We start from the raw sequence: 18,042 nt of genomic DNA on the forward strand, positions 1-18,042 counted from the left end.
CTTGTGTATGAATAAATAAGATATCATTGGAAAGAGGAGATATGTGGCTTTAATATGCTACTACTCATTTTACTGTAAAGCCAGCACAATTTTCACAAATTTAAAATGAAATCTGGTTGCGTTTATTTTGATACACACTGGATATGTACTGAATGACTGAATAAGTGAATGTTCTGGGCAAATGGCACATAGTCATTACTTTATTTTCTCTCTTGGTTCATAATATTTGTGCTTTTCTTCATTTTTTTAAAACAGGAACAGTAAACCTTGGTTCAATCTTTACGCTTGGTGAGTGAATGCATGCACATTGCCTTAATACTGTATACGTTTTTATATGCCCGTCCTACGGGCCGTATTATGGTATTGCGCTCGGTGTTCGTCTGTCCGTTATCTTTTCTGTGTATACACGATAACTTTTTTAAAACTAAACCTAGGCTCATATAATTTGTAGTGTATGATACACTAGCATGGATCCCAGGAAGCCTATCTACATGTACTTAAGGTCAAAAGGTCAAAAGGTCAAAAGTCAAGGTTACAGTGACATGTTTTTATCTTATCCTTCTGAAGTCCTTGTAAACATGATGACTTCAGTTTAAATTAACCTAGGCTCATGTAATTTGATGTGTATGATACTAGCATAGATCCCAGGAAGCCTATCGATTTTAAGGTCAAAGGTCAAGGTCACAGTGACATGTTTTCATCTTACCCTTCTGAAGTCCTTGTAGATGTGATAACTTTAGTTTAACTTAACCTAGGCTCATGTAATTTGATGTGTATGATACTAGCATGAATCCCAGGAAGCCTATCGATTTTGAGGTCAAAAGGTCATAGGTCAAGATCACAGTGACATGTTTTCATCTTACCCTTCTGAAGTCCTTGTAGATGTGATAACTTTAGTTTAACTTAACCTAGGCTCATGTAATTTGATGTGTATGATACTAGCATAGATCCCAGGAAGCCTATCGATTTTAAGGTCAAAGGTCAAGGTCACAGTGACATGTTTTTATCTTACCATTCTGAAGTCCTTTTAAACACGATAACTTCAGATTAACTTAACCTAGGCTCATTTAATTTGGTGTGTATGATACTATCATGGACCCCAGAAATTGAATTGATTTTCAGGTCAAAAGGTCAAAGGTCAAGTCGCCACCTTCCACTTTTCTTGCTTGACCAATAACTCAATTTTCCACATTACAGGCGGGCATAGTATGTGCTCGCACAAGTGACACTTTTGTTTATTATACATTTATAGATAAATTTACTACATGAAACAGACAATTTTACAGACGTACACTGCAATGACCATGTTTGAATAATAGATTCTGTAAAACCCAAGCCACATATTTTCAGGGACGTAAGCGTAGAGTTTTAGTGGCAAAACACAAGAAGATCTGTCTTGTCTTGGCTCAAACATGCCACCCTTAATATTGAGATTAATTTGCTCATAAAAAGCACCAGCTAGGGCTAAGTAACACAAAGTTTGCAATTATTGATCACAAAACAAATTTTTTAAAATGATTCAATTGACTATAATGTACTATCAATCGTGAAAAAACATGTAGAACATCATAAATGATAATCGGTCGCTAAACAGTAATGTGTTCACCTGACAAGTGTATGTGTCAGCATGTTTTATTGACGCACTGTATTTAACATTCTTTCTCAAGGAATAAGCTTCATGTTCATGTAGCTACCACACCTCCCAGGTTAATAGAACTTGCGCATTAGAAAAAAAGTTCTTTATTTACACAATCACAAGAATTTATCTCTTTTTTGGTCAGATTTTGCTTGCTAGGCTGCAAGCTTCGTCAGACCTTTATCGTAGCTGATGCTGTTGCTGGTGTAGCATGATGAAAATTGGGATCATACATGTATGTCAAAGAGAGTATGCAGTGATGTCATCCTGCTGCCATCTTAGAGACCGAAGCCCATGACTTGCATGCATTGGTGATCTGTCACTAGCGTATCTCTGTTAATTACGTTTACATGTATTCATATATCCTCTGAGGGAGGGCGTTTTGAGATTATGACGTCATATGTGTATGCATAAGATCTATTAGATTTGTTCCTTTCCTCTGCTAAACGTAACATTTATAATTTGCTCTGATCTGAAGTGTAAAGTTATGAAAATATGCTATTATGCAGGACAACCTGCTTCAGCTCCGTCTCCAGCACAACCGGCTCCGTCCCCCGCACAACCCGTTCCTTCCCCGGCACAACCGGCTCCGTCCCCAGCACAACCGGCTCCTTCCCCTGCCCAACCGGCTCCATCCCCAGCACAGCCGGCTCTCTCTCCAGGTGAGTTAGCTCCAATCCAAATTGATCAGTTTCCTCTCAATAACTTTTCTGCCCCCTTTTTTTTGTTAGTCACTAGAGTCATTTACCACAATATCTATTTGACTTTTTGATTTTGCCTCTGTAATCTTTCACCATGCCATAATAATAGGACCAATAATCCAAATCCCCCATCTCTGGTATTCTGAACTCACAGGAAGTCATCTGGCTAGACCTATTTACTGACATTCATGTACTAGTATTCAAAATCTATGCATAATGTACTTATGTTGTTCTCGACAACCTGAAACCATGCAACAGGCTTGCCAGACATGGCAACAAGCATTTGTGGCAGACTTGTTTAGAAATATTGCAGTTTGTTCATGTGTAACATGTAAGATAAATACCTCATTATTACTTTCTCAGGGAGGAAACAGCCATGAATTGAATTATTATGTAAACATGCCAATAATGTCTACATTCCAACAACTCCAAGATGTTCTTTTAATAAACAACCTTGGTTCATAGATGCACAAGGACAATCTTCATGGGATTTTGGTGTCATGAAATCATATGCAAATTTCATATGTGATATGAGGCTATATGATTCAGTTTACCTTCCAGACTTTGATTTACATCAGCTTCTGGGATCAAAATTCATAATAAACAACCTTGGTTCATACATGTAGATGCACTAGGGCTGCATATGGTTTTGGTGTCAAGAGATCAAAATAATGCAAAGGTTATCTGTGGTCACTTTTAATTTTATATTCCATTCTTTTATTTACATCAATTGCTCTGAGAAAAAAAATTGGATTATATTAAAATGCACTGATGGTACATGTACATATTATAGTGCTGTTTTGGTCATGTGCTAAAGCAAATGTCATTTAGGGCCATATGAAATCTTTAGCCATTCTAGATGAGGGGACTATGAAAAGGGCTCAACATGTGTATTTTTGCAACTGAGCATGACACAATGTGTCCAATTTGGAAACAATGTGTATACCTTTCCAATTTATGAGCAAAATCTTCCCTGTTTTTCCATTGGATAGCGCGTTCTGGGAATCTGTTCTTGTCTCTATTCTAAGCTAGCTACATGTAGCTTGTATCTTGTTGTGATTTTGAGAGCTTATTCTGCTGTACTTTCTATGATTTTCCGTTTATAAATGTATTTATATTTCTTACATTCATTGTAACAGGAATGCCCAGCCTCAGTGAGATGTTCAGACTTTTCCAACGTAAGTGTTCGACTTCAGTATCTCTAGTATTGATGTGTTTCCCCCAAATAATTTCTACTTGTGTTTGATAAGTTTGTCAAAGTTATGTTGAAATAAGTTGCATCCATAAACTGATGTATGTATTGATTCATCCAGGATGAATGACAAATAACGATTAGAAATGAATCTCATCATCTGGACTTACTGTCCGATCCGAGACGCTACTTCAGCTCGTCTGAACTGGTGGGAAATCTTCGGTGCTTGGCGGCGACGCACAATAGATGTTATTGTATTAGAGACGTCAAGGAATTTTCCCGGATTACTGGATTGTAAATCTGAGAGGGTTGCATCCATATTCAAAGTTTGATAAATTGAAATCTCCATTAAGGTTTATCATGAAGTTTTCTTTGTCTAACATGTTAATGCCACAGTTGATCATGTTGTGATTTAATAGCAGGGGGTCTGTTTACAATTATTGTAACTTTGCCATTAATGTACATGTAACAACCATGATTGTAACAGGGCTCAGCAGCCAATCAGAATCAAAGTTCCCATGTGGTAGTGACAACGTTATACCATAATCATTAAAGTTTCCATAATCAACAGCCACCTGGTCTTGTGTTGAGGCATGTTACCTGTCTTTCCATTATTGCCAAGAACGATTTTAGGCTTTTAAGATTGCAATTAAGATGAAGGCGCATTTTGTACTCAGTAAGCCACCCTGGTCATTCTTTTTTAATGATATGCATTATTTTTTATAGGATTTATGTTCATGTTCTTGTAATCTCAATATATAGAATCACAAGCTCCAGCCCCGGCACAACCAGCTCCGGCTCCAGGTCAACCAGCTCCAGGTCAACCAGCCCCAGCTCCAGGTCAACCAGCTCCAACCCCAGGACAGTCTGCTCCTGCACCTGCTCCACCAGCTCCAAGCTCTACTAGTAAGTTTTTTATTTTTTCATTTAAAAAAAATAATTTTTTTAAGGAAAATGAAAAGATAAATTTATTATCTGGTCATAAGCCGATCACATTTCACTAATTAAAATAAAATTAAAATGAGGCAGAACGGTTTCCTATTTCCCATGATATGCCAAGTCAAAGTTATCAATATTTTGATATTCGAAAGATCCGTGGAGGTTGCCATTTTGCTCTTACTCCCCATACATGTACATGTATCTCCGTGGGGGGTTGTGACGTCAGCGACGAACAACTCGGTGTCCGACCCCAGCGCGCGCCTGTGATTGCTAGCGTAAAACACATGGGCCAATGCTGATCAGGATGGTATACTGCCAGGCGTATGGCTGCCGAAATCGGTCAGTAAAGGGGACAAAATGCAGCTAGCTTTTACCGAATTCACGATCCGCAGAAGAGGCCAAAAATCTCTCTAAAAAAAAAAAATGGGTGGCTGCTGGCCTTCCGCCGACGTGCCTCTAACGTTAGCTCTGCTCGTTGAGCGATTTCTTCGGCCGAGTATTGTGGCTCGAAGTCGTAGGCTCTCGGGCCTTCCATTTCAATACAAACGTCCGCGATAAGTTTTGTTTTATTTAAAATTGACGGTAACAAATAATAAACAACGTTAGATATATAGAAATATACCACAATCAACAATTTCCCATTATTCAATTGGGATAAATAACCAAACTTCCAACATAACACGATCACTCGGTTCAGAGTATATGACCGTCCGTACAGTACGTACAAATTTAGCTTTGTCAAATTTGCCAATTTGGATATCGTAAATAAATGTGTAAAAATTTTCTTCAAAACTCATCAATTTGTGTTTTTTAAACCATAAAATAATTTAAATAGCTTTTTAATAATATTTCAAGTAGTGTTTTATGTAGATTTTATTTTTTTCTGGTTAAAAAGTATCTATATTATGCAAACTTGGGGGCGGTTTCAGCCCCTATAGCTAGCTATGCATTATGCACATGGAAGTACCGTACCAGTACCGAGAGCAGTTGTTCGTCGCTGACGTCACAATTTTGAACGAACCCCCAACAATGGCGATCTTCATTTAGAGACTTCGAACCTGGAGAAGCCCAACTTTGAAGAGGTGGTACTCAATACTGGGAAATCAGATTGGGGTATAAGTGGATTCATTTTGATTGTCATGTAGTTATCAATGATATTATGTGGAGTGGTATTAAATTTTGGGTTTCATTCTCCTTTAACCCTAAATAGACTGGGCTATTTTGATGCCTAAGAAGACTGGGGGGGGGGGATCGTCGACCGCGCGATCGCGACAAAAATTGGCACGGGCATTACTCATGGCATAATCTCCAAGACTGTAGGATAAAATTTTCCGAAAAATCTCATAATTCATTAATTATGCTAATTTATGCGTAAAATCAAAGATTTGCTCTAATTAACTAAATAAGGCCTCTAAACTGCTAATTTTTTATTCACAGACTCTTTGAAGGATTCTGATCAAATGTACCTTTAAAAAATTCAATATCACAATTCTTTTCTTATGTATTTTATTGTTTTTGAAATTTCTTATGTATTTCTTTGTTTTTCGACATTTTGTTTTTTATTGTTTTTTCAATGGAAATCGTCCACTACTTTATTTTGACCATAAACAAGATGAAATCAATTGAGTTTGATTAGTAAAATTGAAAATAATGATACATTTATGAATTTTGGCTAAAAACACAATTTGCATTGGATTTGTACACAAATTCACGTTTTTGAGCAATTTCGGGTCGACATGCACTTACAAAATGTTGCGTAATTTCGGAACCAAGTACCCGGGCGTCGCAAATTTGGTCTCAAAAGTTGCGCAAGACCTTAAAGGAAAAAGTCAAGGAACGGCGCGGCGCCAGCTTTTCGCGTTACAGATTTATCGCAAAAAATGTCGAGGGGGGGGGCTGAATCAGCCCCCCCCCCAGTCTTTTTAGGGTTAACTTACTCATACATGTAGTAGTCTGCAGGCACAGACCCCTGGTTTTCGCATAGTGCATAGTGCAGAGTCTGAATTAGTGAGACTAGATTCACTATGTACATGTACTGTGGCTGGCTCTACACAGACAGAGTCTAGAGTCTAATCTTTACTCTAGACCTGTTATTGGTTGAAGTGTCAAATATGCGTCTGTGTGCCTGCAGACTATACTGTACATGTACATGTACATGTACTGTAGCTAGTGCCAGTCTTCAAGCTTTATACTGCACACTTTGGGTTTTTATAATAATCTGGGCCCCGTCTTACATACATGTAGACTTATGATTGATCCGTAACTCTATGGAAATCCAACAATGTCATAATTTTTTCTTTCGGAGATTTGTTTGATGTCCTTTGAAAACAAAAAGAAGCAAAGTGAATTGTCAAGAAAACAGATAATGCATGAGTATACATCATTTCTAGTAATAATTTTGAACAAACATGTATTTTAGATGTTGACATTGCTGGCCTTCCATAGTTGCGATAGATCAGATCAATCGCAACTCTTTGTAAGACGGGGCCCCTGGTTTATCTACATGTATAATGCACTTAATACATGTACATACATTGTATTTATCTAAGCATTTACAGATGCATTATTACCCCGGTCATGGGTTCAATCGGGCGTTCCTGCACACAATATAATGCACATCCTCCACTCCCTTGGGAGCATTCCAGCCAGTCGCCATTGAAGCGCACTCAATACTGGAAAGCTGCAATGGCTTTTGCATCCTACCGGGTTTATTTAACATGTTATGTCTTCTTTCCAAACCCCCATGACCGAAGCTGACTTGCGTCCCCAATATTGGCTCCATTCTAGAGATAAATGTACGTTTCAAGAACTTTGGATTTGAATCTGATTTTATCTCCAGTCATTAACCGGTGTGTTGGCTCAGTTGGTAGAGCGTCCGTCTCACAACTAGGAGGTCGGGGGTTCAAACCCTGGCCGCGTCAGACCAAAAGACGTTAAAAGAAGGGAGTTGCTGCTACCCTGTTTGGCGTTCAACAATTAAAGGGATTCATTTTTTTTCCATTTCATTAACGTCAAAAATTTCTTTCTGCAAATTAGATATGATATGTACATGTATGCGGTCTTGATGCCCTTTTGACGCATAATTTGTTTAACCCTAACTAGGCCAGGCTTTTTTGGCTGTTCTGTGGCCGGGGGGGTTGATTCAAACCCCCCCCTGAGATCTCGGCCGCCGATCTCGCGAGCGGCTGGTAGTGTGCGATGTAATCTACAAGGCTGTATGGTAAAATTTTCCAAAACAATGAGATTTTATTTTATATGAATTAATTATGCTAATTTATGCATAAATCATACTTTTTGCTCTAATTCACTAAATAAAGCTCCTAGAATGCTAATTTTTGGTAAAAATATTCTTTGTAGCATTCTTAACAATTGGAATTGAAAAAAACTTTGGTTTGGAAATCAATTTCTTATGTATTTTATTGTTTTATGAATTTCTTATGTATTTCTCTGTTTTTCAACCTTTTGTTTTTCTTCGTTTTTTTTTCACCAGATTTATTGCACAACCTTTTTGAAGCATAATTACGCTAAAATCAATTGATTTCAGCTGTTTAAAGTAAAAATAATCATCTTTATGAATAAGATGAGAAAACTCAATTTGTATTGACTTTGTACACAAAATCACGTTTTGGAACAATTTTTGGTCTGACATGCACTTACGAAATTTTGCGTAATTTCGGAACCACGTACACGGGCGTCGTAAATTTGGTCTCAAAAGATGCGCGAGACTTAAAAGTATAAACTCTATGAGTGGCGCGGTAAAAAAAAAATCGCGCGGTGGAATGATCGCAGAAAATGTTGAGGGGGGGGGGTTGATTCAACCCCCCCGGCCTGTTTAGGGTTAAATATGAACAGAACTAGATGATCTATACTCATTATGTACAGTACTGATTTGACTGACTTTGACTTTCTCTGTTTACATTCATAAACAGGTTTTAATCTCGGTCAAATATTCCGACGTAAGTACACTCTTTGTTAAATACACATTAGTGAATACACTGCATTTCATTACTTAGCAGTTAATGTAAGCAACTATGTAAGTAAGTAAGTAAGTAAGTAGGTAAGTAAGTAAGTACATGTAAGTAAAAACTAATTATGAGTTAGTAAGTACGTGAGTTAAGTAAGTATGTAGGTACATGTATGTACATGTAAGAAAGTACAATGTAAGTACAATAAGTAAGTAAATACGTTTGTAAGGAAGTGAGTAATTAAGTAAAGTATTAAGTAAGAGAGGAAGCAAGTAAATAAGTAATTTTAAATGAGTAAGTAAGTGAGTGAGTAAGAAAGAAAGTAATCACAAGTGAGTATAAAGGAAATATGTAAGCAAGTGAGCACTGTAAATAAGTACATGAGGTAAGAAGGTACATGTACTGTAGTTAGTAAGTGCATTAAGTACTACGTCTGTAAGTAAGTGAACAAATTAGATTTTAGAAGTAAATACTGTTGCAATTAATTATATGCTACATGTGATATACAGCAAACACATGTACATGTACTTCATAGAAATCAAGAGAAAACATCCCTATACTTCATAACAAAATTATGTGAATGCTGGTACTTGAATGTACATGACGTAATTTGTTACATTAAATGGATGCCTTTGTTTGCGGGCATGACCTTCGTTTTTGCATATGAAAGCAGTCAGAAACACGATAAGTTCATGTACATGTTTAGTATTTTTTATTTATTACAAATACTATCTCAGTCACAGTATACTTACAGTCACGGATCATTCTCATCTTTTATACTAAAAATAGCTCAACCAGCACCAGCACCGGCACCAGCCACATCTGCACCTGGGCAGCCAGCACCATCACCATCTATGCCTGGTCAGCCGGCACCGTCACCATCTATGCCTGGTCAGCCGGCACCATCACCATCTATGCCTGGTCAGCCGGCACCGTCACCATCTATGCCTGGTCAGCCAGGACCAGCACCATCTGTGCCCGGTCAACCGGCACCACCAAGTATGCCTGGTCAACCGCCAGTGCCAGCACCAATGGGTAAATAAGAAATTCAGTGTGTATCACTTCAAATGTATGGTGGTACATGTATGTCCTTTTAACCTATCAGAGAAACTGATGTCTATTCGTTGATCAAATAGTCATGGTAGGGGTGAATGGTCACTTGATCTTGAACATTATGGCATTAAATTTACAGGGCACCAAGGCCATTACAAAAAGCACCACTGACAAAGTCTTTTTTTAAGAGCATGGAAAGCCTTTTTTTTCTGTAGGACATTCCTTTTCTTTAGATTTCAATTGTACTTCAGACCTGTCAATATTTGATTTTTTAAATAAATGAATAAATGAATAAATGAATGAATGAATAAATAAATAAATGCAGTTTGTAAATGAATAAATAAATAAATAAATAAATGAATGAATAAATGAATAAATGAATGAATGAATGAATGAATAAATAAATAAATAACATACAAAGTGTCTAGTTAATTGTAAACTTTCCCATTGCCATTAAAATCATTGGATAACATTGTCGGAATTCGATTTAAAAGAAGCTCCTTCTACAGGAAAGATGTACATATGAATATTTTCATATTTACAAAAAATGAAGGAATTGCTCTAAATGGGTCAGGGTACAGCAGAAACATTAGCTTTAATCAATACATTCATGCTTGATATCAATTGGTCAATTATTTGTTTTACAGAGGCTCCTGAACAATGCGACATGGTATACGGGTTTGACGTATTTGATCGCGGAAATTATGACAGCGATGACAAGACAGTGATCTTCTACGGGGACCCCCTGCAGTGCCACGGCGATTCGGGCTACGTCAAGTACATGGTGCGCCAGCTGGAACCGTTCTACGTCCGCTTCTACCGCTCCATCGGGGCGAACATGGTGATGCTGGTCAGCAGTGAGGCTGTCATGCCCGACTCGATGTCCGGGACCGTTAACTTCTCGATGCCGTACCAGAAGGGAGACTTCCTCGGCATTAGCTTCCAGACCGGTTTGATTTCTTACACCGAAGGGGGACCTACGACTTATGATACCTTGGTCTTATATTACAACAAGTATCCTGAGATTGCTTCATCGCTTCCCGGAACCACTTTACGCATCCCGGAAACGGAGTTGCTGATGAAGAGGGAGTACTCCATCATGGCTACGCTTGCCTGCGATTGCGGTGAGTTTGACCCCTTAAGCTCATTTACAAAATGTTACTGAAATTCACTTCTCTTTGAAAACTCTTTACAATGACCTCTTGAAGTCAGTTGGAGCCTTGTGTTTAGGTGCCTGCAAGTACCGATCATGAAAATTATCTATCTTGTATGTGTATGGCAGGCTATTTGTACCATTAATGCGATAAACAAAATCACATGAAAACTTTGAATAATTTTGATGCAAAAGCTCAGTTTGTTGCTAAAAACTTTGCATTCATAGGACAAATACATGTATCCTGCGACACTTGAGGTCATTATTTCAAATTATAATAGCTGGTTTATTAAAGAAAAAAATGTACACTTAAATTTCAATTGTCAGCAGTTGAATCAAAAATACAAATTTTCATTAATTGTTGAAAAACACTTATTTTTACCTCTTGGTGATTCTTTTTTATTTCTCTTTTGAAAGTGATGAAAATTCTTTAGCACTTTCATGAGAAAAAGAAAATCCTGAGATATATATTTTTTTTTCTTTTATGAACCCTGATGCTGTTACAGTAGATAATGTTCAAAGGTGGTTTAGCCAACCATTTAAATAATGCTTGGCAAAAATGTGGAGCGCCGTGGCCCAGTGGATTAGTCTCCGGACTTTGAAACAGAGGGTTGTGGGTTCAAATCCCAGCCATGGCGTAATTTCCTTCAGCAAGGAATTCATCCACAGTGTGCTGCACTCGACCCAGGTGAGGTAAATGGGTACCGGCAGGAAGTATTTCCTCAAAAAGCTGTGCGCTCAGAATAGGTAGCCTAGCTTAGCCGGGTAATAATAGCAGGGCCCGCTGGGAGAACGGTTTTCGGAACTGAAGTGGCTACCCTAGGTAAATATACATGTACCATTATTATACATGTACATGTAATGCCACTGAAGCAAGACTCTTTTCACCTATTTGTGCATAATTTTTCATCCATGGGAGCTTTAATGACCCAAGACCTGGAAATGGTCAAAGGTCAAAGTGATCTGACCCCTCCCCCTCCTTCCACCCTTTCATAACAAAAAAAGAAAACGAATCCCTCTTAAAGTAATTGTTTTGGACAAGGTGAACCTCTTTTGACTTGATATTCAATTTAGCAGCTTTCATCAAGTACCACTGACGTTATATTGACACACTGATCCAAGATCACAGGTATGCAAAGAGTGTGGGAAATAGACTTTGTGGCCCGTATTCTGAACTCGGGTTTGAAATTAACCCTGGTTTTAGGTTCCGGTTTAACTATGGAGAGCCAATTGGAGCATAAATCCCTAACAGTACACATTCAATTTATTAAACACATACATGTATGACACCCAAATTGTTCATAACTGTCTGGGAATGATAACTGAAGGTATTTATCTTCATTTTGAAAGCAAAAGGAAGCAAAATAGTAAACATTAGAAATATACAATATAAACATAATTTTTGAACTTTTGGCTCCCCATAATTTCAGCACAGAGTTAGACCGTGGTCTAAGTTAAACCTGAACCCAGAATGCGGGCCTGTTTGTTTAGTGTCTCATGTAACTATTCTCTAATCCTATTGTTTATGAGTGTAGGATGGAAAGTGTGTGTGTTACTTTGAATTTTTCAATGTTTTGTTTGTTTTATTTCTCACAGAGGGAGAACCACAGGGACCCGCAAGTGAGTTTACTGCTACTCTTCACTCTCTGAACTATGATTTAAATTATGCGACTTTCACAATTTTGTGCAGTGAAACCTAATTAGAACAGATGGAATGAAATGAGCATTATTAACACTTACATGCTAAATTGGGTTAAAGACTAGAAAATATGAAATGGCATTTCAAGTTTAGTTGTTGGAACTAATTTTGTAATTTATTGCAATTACTGTCATTGCTTCTACATATTACAAGTGATAGTATTGTCATATTCATTTCATGTGCATTTAATAATGAAGGTGACTGCATTACTTTCATTATTAAAGTGTTTTGTAATTCAGTCTTCTCTTTATACTGTACACTGCATTTACTTCTATCTTTATCATCATCATCATTGTCATTATCATCATCATCATCACCATCATCTTCTTCTTTCTCTTCATCATTATTATCATCATCGTCATCACCATCATCTTCATCATCTTCATCATTGTCATCATCATCATCATTGTCATCACCTTTCGTCATCATCATCGTCATCACCATCATCTTCATCATCATCGTCATCATCATCACCATCATCTTCATCATCATCATCGTCATCATCTTCATCATCATTATCATCATCACCATCATCATCATCATATTATCATTTCCACCACCACTACCATCGCCATCATTTTTAAATGATGTCACTTTTGCCACACAGTTGATTGCAACTCTCCGCTTGGCGTGGGTAGTAGGGACATCCCAGACGTAAACTTTGAAGCCTCCTCTAACATCATTGGCAGCCCGCCATCGGAAGCCCGCCTCTTCACTCAGGTCGGTATGCTGTTCGTCGGCGGCGAAGGATGGACAGCGCTAGCCTCCGAGGCTGACCAGTGGATTCAGGTCAGACTGAACGCTGTGACCGACGTAGTTGGACTGCAGACCCAAGGAGGTGGCCAAGGGGCTAACCAGGAGTGGGTGACTAGCTATGCCGTTCAGCATGGCATTGGTGAAGACATCCCGGAGTATGTCAGGGATGATAAAGGCATGATTCAGGTAAGAGAATCAAGTCTCTCTCTTTTGTCTTCAAGCAGTGGGTCTGCATCTTAGATAGTCTAACACCACATGGACCTAACCCATTTAGTCTACTATCAGATTGGTCTAATTGTTGTTAGGTCTACTCCACACTCGGTCTAATACCCACTTAGTCTAATGCCCTGTTGGTCTGATTTCAACTTTGTCTACCTACATGTACAGTACATGTATTATGTATTACTTTGCCAAGTGAAAATTTGATTCATAACCAGTTCATCCAACCATATAGGCCAAGTTGTGTTAGACCAAGGGGATATTAGACGAAATGGGTATACTGTACAAAGTGATAAATGGGCTAAATGCTATTGGACCAAATAGTTACTAGTAGAATAACTTTGAACAGGAACTAGATGAAGAGGGCGTAGACCTACATGTATAAAGCAATTTACCCCTGGTGGTATTTTGTAGAGAGCCTTGCTGTGATGCGAACAAAATGAAGGGAAAGAGAAGTGGTGAAGCAGAAGGATGAATTGGGTGAACATTCGGGGGATATTGATATAGATCTACATTGTAAAGAGAGAGGAAGGAAAGAATTTGAAGTGGTGCTTTTAGGGAAGGCTAGTAATAGAGGGCTATGGAACACCAACATCACCAAATACATGTATCAGTGTTATCATGTCAGTATTACATGCATCCATATTAAGGATTTGATAATACATTGTACATGTAGATATTAGCTAAAGAGGTGTTGTGGCTCAGTGGATGAGTTTCCGGACTGAACCACAAGGTCCAGGGATCAAATCCCATTGCAGCACAAGCGTCCTTATGTGACGTTTGCCAATCTCCACCCAGGTATATACATGTAAGAGCCACATGTACAATGTACATGTAGGTACATTCTGTCTCTAATATCAGGCTGATTAAAAATTTATATCAACTATATTTCGAAGTAAACTGTAAAAATTGACTGGGAAGTTGTACAAGTGTGACGTCACGCATGTTAGTCACATTGTCAATGAGATGGTGTCCACATCTTAGAAGATCTCAACATTCAAATGCTCTGAACTTTTTTTATTGTTTGTTCAATCTTTTTTCAAACTTTGATTGATTGTTTCTTCGATTTTTCTGTTTCCGCACAAGCTAACTTGTTCCCAGGGTTTCATTCTCCTTTATTGATCTCAAACACGGTCAGGAAAGAAACATGTCTTCATAGCCTTATTTTTGTCTCTTTCACTCCTTTCTCATCACAGACATTTGTCGGGAACAGCGATAAGGAGTCCATCCAAACAAACTACTTCTGGAAGCCCATCAGAGCAGAAGTGATTCGCATACTACCAAAGACCTGGAATTCTCGCATATCGATGCGCTTTGAGGTTTTGGGTTGCCTTGGTGAGTATACAAAATTATACATAAAGATAAATTATTACCTGTAAGAGTACCTCTAAACTGTAGTGTTTGTCCTGTGTCATCTTTTCTTATTAAAATCAAAAGTGTAAAGTACAAGACAACCCATCATCACCTGATACATTATGCAGTCCTGCCAACCAGTACGTTTTAGCCGTATTTAGTACGTTTTTGCAACCAAAATACGGCATTTTTTTTTACAAAATCGTAATTTATTGAGAAAAATCATCTCTATATGTCTCTATTTCATAAAACGAACACAAATATGGTTATTAGATCAATGTAATTTCAGGTAACTAGTTTTTTTTTTCAATCATTTTGTAAAAAAACCAGGGTGAGATATACACAAGTTTCAATGGTTTTTTTTTTCATCTGCAAGAGCAGTGCGCATTTTAGCTTGCATGCAGCTTGAGCGCCGTGATGGGCAAGTGCGCCAAGCATTTTATTATGAAATACACTTTTTTGGGGGAAAATACAGTTTTTTGTATCACAGAATACAGTTTTTCATTCCCAGAGGCTGGCAGGTCTGATTATGATTTATCAAGACAACGTATCTTTGCCTGAAATAAGAAGAGTCGAGCAAGGTATTAGTTTCTTCATAATGACCATCCAGCATGAACTTTTGTCCCCCATTCATGTGAATAACAATAACGTCTTATCTATCGGTTCTCCTTTTAGCTGATAACCCTTGCGACAGCAACCCCTGCCAAAATGAAGGAATCTGTAGCCACGACACCCGTACCAACGACTTTGTCTGCGCTTGCCCAGATCTCTTCAGTGGAAAGATGTGTGATGAAGGTCAGGAGTACTGTTGCATTTGTTCTCAATAATTCATTGATATGCATGTAGTTTCATTGTTAAACACAACTATAGAGTACCGAAGCAATGACGTCAGTTGCCATGGTGTCATGGCAGCCAGGTTCTAAACAAATGAACCCGGAATGAATGTGTGATTGTCATAGGAGAAAATGACTGCTATCGGAATGATCGCTTGCAACCTGTTTTTCAGACAAGCCAAAATGTGTACAGACAATCGTCAGGTGCGACTCTGTTTAGAACCAGCCCGCCATGACACCATGGCAACTGACGTCACACTTCGGTACTCTATTAATGACCTAAATATCAGTTTGAGCAAAATCTGTTATTCTTTGTGTAAATAGATTGATACATTTACAAGTATGTGTCAAATCAGTCTGGTAAACAATGCATAATTGCTGAGAAATGGACAAAATGTGCATGGCATCCCAACCAGATGACGGGTAATTTTGTAAGCAATGATAATACGCAATGCAGCATAAGCTTCACTTTCTTAATGGCCATCAGTGTGATCATTGTTAGCGTAGATTTCTTAATTTGACAGAGTTTAGATTATTATGTTAATGAACCATACCCAGATATACTGCACCGTGATATGGTGACAATGAACCTTGATTTAAAAGACTTTCCCCTGGAATCATCGTTTGCTGCAACTACGAATACTTAGCATTCAAGAAATGTATTAGGTTAATTACATATGTACATGTATCTGTGAATGAATTCAAGCACTAACTGCATGTACAGGTAGCTTCCCCCCAAAAAAAAACCCCAAGAAATTGTATAGAAAACCTTTACACTATTGAAATCATGCTACAGTTTGTGTTTGCGCAAAATTTAGTTCCATCATGAATCATGTTTGTATTTGTTAACTCTTTTCCCGCCATGGACATAATCACTCCTGTGCCGCATCAATCTCAAGGTGCAACCTTAAGAGGGGTTTTGAATTGATTATGCTAATTCGGCTCACAAAAGCTTTTGGTTGGTTTATTGTTAAGAAAAGCTTTGTGTGTACACAGTACAATGCGATGCACACATCAATATTGTGTGTGTGTGTGTATGAACAATAGACTTAATGCAGTCTGTGTCTATTGTGAATAGAATTTGCCTAGAGTCGAACTTGGCAGTGTGCTGTATGTGACCTTAGACGAACAAAGCAGGCAAAGAGTTAATACCCTTACTGAACTTGGCTATTCAGGAGATTCGTCATTGAGGCTCAAATCCTTATAGGGTTAAAAAAGAGAAAACGTTATCATTCCCAGTGTATACGCTATGTCCTTTGTCACCTTCATGCACATGCTTTTGTTAAACCATCCTTGTTTGTTCAGAAATGGGAACCTGTATCCTGCTTCCCGAAATGTCCATCAAAACCTACGATGAGGTGAAGTACTTCTATCCTGGTGAATGCGAGTACGTGGCGACCCAGACCTGTGATGATGGTCCGGAAAGCTTCCAGGTGTACGTGACCACCATCCCGTTCATGGAGAAGGAGATTCGAGTGGTACTCGGTGGAAAGGTCGGTACTTGGTCTCAGTTGCAATAAAGTGCTAATATAATTGGGGTAACAAAATTAGTCTTGCAAATTAGTTGCAAATTAATTGGAATTAATAGCAAGCTTTTGGGTGCATGTGACCAACTTCCCGTTCATGAATCTGCCCTCTTCATTCATTTGCTTCAGCTAAACTTAATCTATCAATTGAGTATCTGAATATAAAAAACGGCCCAAGTCCAAATTTTGGCAAATATGGAAATTATTCCTTATACAATGACTCATCTTGTGTATAAATGATAAATCTGAAATCATCTCAGCAATGCCTTAAATAAAGGAGGAAATCTGGTAGGAGTGTAAGAACATACATGTAATGTACCTAGCGCCCTCTCTTATTACTTCTACTGTACTTACTACAGAAGTCTACCATGTATATAAGTGTAAGAATGACCCAAGTCGAAACGATCCTAAAACGACCCAAGTCCACCAGACAAAAGGCCCTGCCCACAAGTAACGTGAATATTAATGTTCATTAAAAAAATGTACACTTTGATTTGTTTTATGATGTTCTTTGATGTTTTTTTGGCCAAATATACTTGAATTGCCCAAATTTTAAAAATATCCAGATTTTTTATTCGATTTTCTTGAAATGACCTATGGATTTGGGCTTTTTTTATATTCATAAACTCAGTTGTAAAATTGCAACAGAGATTTGCAAATTGATCGCAATTTTTTTCTAGCATTACCCGGCCCTTTCCAATTGGAATTGATTTGAGTTTTAAGATTGGCGCTTAATTTGGTTTGGTTTGATTTCAAATGAATGGATTGGATAACATTTGACATGAATTGATTTGAATGGATTTAATTCAACGTTTTGTATGATGTGATAAAGTCCATCCCAGGAAAAAAGTTGATTTAAATAAAAAAGACAAAACTCAAACTAGCACAGTGGCTGAAAATGTCATAAAATCAGGTGGAAAATAGGTAAGCTGTTATTAAGTTTTATAATTTCACTTGATTTCACAAAACAGTAATTCACAATCCTGGTACATTTGCAAATTAGGGGAACTTTGACGT

General features: G+C 37.9%; 1 protein-coding gene across 1 annotated transcript in view; it reads left to right on the top strand.

Annotated features, from left to right (window-relative positions):
* The window catches only part of LOC129271797 (uncharacterized), a 130,486-nt gene that overhangs the window by 84,081 nt on the left and 28,363 nt on the right, over positions 1-18,042 (top strand). The window contains exons 54-65 of the mRNA XM_064106821.1: positions 256-288; positions 2,146-2,298; positions 3,477-3,515; positions 4,292-4,435; positions 8,398-8,424; positions 9,223-9,468; positions 10,134-10,610; positions 12,236-12,259; positions 12,946-13,280; positions 14,510-14,648; positions 15,342-15,461; positions 16,805-16,992. Of these exons, the coding sequence (XP_063962891.1) occupies positions 256-288; positions 2,146-2,298; positions 3,477-3,515; positions 4,292-4,435; positions 8,398-8,424; positions 9,223-9,468; positions 10,134-10,610; positions 12,236-12,259; positions 12,946-13,280; positions 14,510-14,648; positions 15,342-15,461; positions 16,805-16,992 (1,925 nt within the window). The remainder of the gene's footprint in view (positions 1-255; positions 289-2,145; positions 2,299-3,476; positions 3,516-4,291; positions 4,436-8,397; positions 8,425-9,222; positions 9,469-10,133; positions 10,611-12,235; positions 12,260-12,945; positions 13,281-14,509; positions 14,649-15,341; positions 15,462-16,804; positions 16,993-18,042) is intronic.

This window comes from Lytechinus pictus, chromosome 11 (genome assembly GCF_037042905.1).
Source record: "Lytechinus pictus isolate F3 Inbred chromosome 11, Lp3.0, whole genome shotgun sequence".
Taxonomy (NCBI): Eukaryota; Metazoa; Echinodermata; class Echinoidea; order Temnopleuroida; family Toxopneustidae; genus Lytechinus; species Lytechinus pictus.